This window comes from Macadamia integrifolia, chromosome 3 (assembly GCF_013358625.1).
Source record: "Macadamia integrifolia cultivar HAES 741 chromosome 3, SCU_Mint_v3, whole genome shotgun sequence".
Taxonomy (NCBI): domain Eukaryota; kingdom Viridiplantae; phylum Streptophyta; class Magnoliopsida; order Proteales; family Proteaceae; genus Macadamia; species Macadamia integrifolia.
Window position 1 is genome coordinate 17,311,745 of NC_056559.1, and position 3,526 is coordinate 17,315,270.

Here is a 3,526-nt window from a genome sequence, read left to right on the forward strand (position 1 = left end):
CACAAAAAAAAAAAAAAAAAAAAAAAAAAAAAAAAAAAAAAAAAAAAAAAAAAAAAAAAAAAAAAAAAAAAAAAAAAAAAAAAAAAAAAAGAAAAAAGAAAAAAGAAAAAAGAAAAAAGAAAAAAGAAAAAAGAAAAAAGAAAAAGAAAAAGAAAAAAAGGATACCAATGAGGGCCTAAGTCATGGTCTATTAGTCGTCACTTTTCTACCAAACAACCCCAGTTCTGATATCTGAAACTTTTAGAATCCTCTGGCTAGTTTCTGCTACCAAGTTTTTTTTTTATTAAACAGTGTCCTAATTTCTTTATTTGGCTCATTACCCAGTCTATTCAAATTTCTAGATAATGCACTTTTAGGAATAAATGCACATTTCTATTATGTTTTTATTAATACTCCCTTATCCCCACCCCACCCCACCCCACCCCCCAAGAGAAAGAAATTGAATCTTTTTTCCTGATTATGTTAGGCCTTTGCTTTGGAAAAGCTGATCTTAAATATTTTTTGGGTTGTGTTTGTCTTCTGGATTATTGCAGGAATTTCTTGCTTTGCCGAGGGCTGATGCGATCAGTCTTCTAGCGCAATACAATGGAAATGCTGAGGCTGTCATACAACAAATATTTGGATGATACACCATTGGCAATTGTAGTTTTATTACACCACTTTTTTTTATTATTTTCATTGAAAATTATTTTATTCAGTTTGTGTCATAGCCATCACATCATGTGTATATATATATATATATATATATATAAATATTTATATATTTATATGGCTCGTGGAGCAGTGGAATTTGTATCATCTGCTTCTGATAGCCACCGCCTTGTACAATTCCTTCTAAAATATTGATTTTTTTTTTTTAAACCGGATGTAGTCTATCCCCGCAATAAAACTAACAGAAGGTATTGGATTGATTCAAACCTTTTATTTAATAAAATGTGATTGATTGCTTCTACTTATCAATCTTCTTGGAGGATCTGTCTCGTTATATTGGCTATGTTAAATTTATATTAGTCTTCTACTCTTCCTCGAACAAGAGGGCAAAACCAGTAAAACGATCTTTCTTTATTAACTTAGGGTGGCTTAAATATTTGTCACGTAATAGATCTGATAGACTCAAATTTTGTGGATAGATAGATCCCAAGCTCTCTTCTTAACATGTAAAATTTCAGCCCAAACAAAGTTTGTCGAATCATAAAATAGAGGTTTGGAAACCAGTTATAGTGCATGATTGTTCTGTGCGAGCGAGTGAATTTGCAATTAGAACATCAGTCTCAGGCTTATCAACGGGACGGACAGGAATATTGTTTAGTCAAGCAAGAGTTATCATATAAAATCTCAAGATTCCCACGGCTATGTTAAATCCTGACCAGATAGGTACTAGATTTTCCTGTGGCCAGTGTCCAAACTTCAACTTTACAATCTGTCTCAATGACCTTGATCTACTGAGTCCTTGTGATGGCTCGTTCCTTAGCTGCTTCTGATCCTGTGAAACCAGATTCCAGGTAAGCTGAAATAAAGGATCCATTAAAAAAAAAAAAAAAAAAAAATCCTACCAGCCTCCTTGTTTGTTGGAAAAAAAGAAAAAAGCCCAGGCTTAACTATTTGCAAATGAGAGGTTCCCCGCAACAATACAATGCAATGCAACAACACTTGGCTGATGAGTTGGTGAAGGTGGTGATAAGAGTGGTGGAGTTCCATAAGAGAGATCGCGCACACTTGTTGGATTTTAAATTATTATTTATATCAATAGAATATTCAAATTTTCTATTGGTTTCTCGTGTCTTTTCATTTTATGGGCTAATCTTTCATCTTCTTATATAACCTCTCATATGTCTATCTGTTTATATTCTCAATGACTTTTCATATATTTATAAAGGTCACTTAATTTATTATCTTTATATTCATATTTAGGACTTTGTCTCTTCATCTTTGGGACTCTTTTACTCACTTTATGAAAGTCTGTCTTTTCAATTTGAGAGACCTTATCCTTTCCTCTTCTTGAGAGACTTTGTTTCTCCATGTCTTTTCTAGAAGTTTTTCTTCCTCTATAAATAAAGGAATCTCTAGGCATCGTACACACCAATTACTAATTTCAGTCAAGTCATTTGTTTGAGTGTGTAGTCATTTTTGTAAGGATTAAAATCATGTTCTACTCTTATTTTTGAGTGTTTAACTTAAATTTGTTTTGTTACCAAAAAAAAAAAAAAAAAAACTTAAACTTGTTTAAAGTATTTTTACCTTTGGTTTGAGCTTAACGTTGGAGTATTCGAAGGGGCTCTAGCAGTTGAGTGTACAACTATTAAGGGTGTCATTGGGTTATTTCATCTTGGAGGTCGATACACAATTCATCCATTTGCATCACTAAGGGGCATCTACGGTTTTAAGAAGACTGTCAAGTGACACGACTCAACCCATCTATTTTGCTAACATATTTTGTCACAAGATTCCCAAGAGTTCGTGACACAAATCGTTTTTGAAGGATCAACAATCAAAGATAAGTGTGCTTATATCAATATTTTGATATCTTTCCTATAATTCTAAGGACCATATTCCTTAGCTTATTGAGAGACTGGTATATATAATATGGATAGTTATCATGTGTCGGTGAAGGAAATTTGGGATTATCTCCGACTATGATAAAATAAAACCATCTGATGATTCAAACTAAAAAAATAGTAAAATATGTGAAACATAGGGTTTCGGGATCTTACCATTATTGACAACCTATTGCTTTTCTTCGGATGTGAAGTCGTTGCAATGCTTGAAAAACACTTATGCCACTAATTAGTTTTATTTAGCTATCAGAATGGTTTATTGTTGAAAATTAAGGACCATCCATTATAAAATGATTTTTATTGAAAAGTATTTTTTCATAAACTTTATATATATATATATATATATAATTGAATACTAATATTTTATAGTTAAAAGATATATCATGTCATAATTGCACCAATATATTGAGCTTTGGTGGATCAACCCATTTGTTAAAAAAAAAAAAAAAAAAGAAGGTATTTTCTTGTAATTTTCTTGGAAACGTCTTGTCCACTTGGCATGTTGCATCAAAAGAATTTTACTATTAAGTTCTTGAGTTATATCTTCCTTATCCTATGTCGTGTAAATATTAAAAAAAAAATGTATGACGTGTGATTTCTGTTGCTGCCAAAAACCCCGCTAGTCCAACCTACACAAACGCAGACGACGGAGGCCCAGAGCTTAGTCCGGGGTTAGTCCTCCGACGCTCAAGTCAGGGTCGGCCGCACAGTTCAATAAGGGAGTAATGGTGAGGGTCTCAGAACTTACCTTCCCCTTTCTTCCGTGCCTTCTTATATAGCTCTTCGGCCTTAGGGTTTTTCCCCCTCCTTCCCTCTTAGAGTCCCACTCGAATACGTCCAACCTTCTGGGGGGGAATATTCCCCTCATGCAGGCGACGTGATCCCGCGTGATTCTGCGGGCGTGCCTCGGTGATTGAGCGTGCTCGAGTGTGAGTGGTTTCTTGGAACCTTCGTCTGGCAGAGGACACGTG

The 3,526-nt window shown here is 34.1% G+C and overlaps 1 protein-coding gene across 4 annotated transcripts in view; it reads left to right on the forward strand.

Moving 5' to 3' along the window:
- Window positions 1-911, forward strand: part of LOC122074114 — a 50,898-nt gene extending 49,987 nt beyond the window's left edge. For all 4 annotated transcript variants that reach the window (XR_006138964.1, XM_042638956.1, XM_042638957.1 and 1 more), the window contains one exon: window positions 534-911. Coding sequence is in view for 3 of the 4 variants with exons in the window: in XM_042638956.1 (XP_042494890.1) it covers window positions 534-626 (93 nt within the window). In the remaining variant the exon portion in view is untranslated. The remainder of the gene's footprint in view (window positions 1-533) is intronic.
- The last annotated feature ends 2,615 nt before the right edge of the window (window positions 912-3,526 follow it).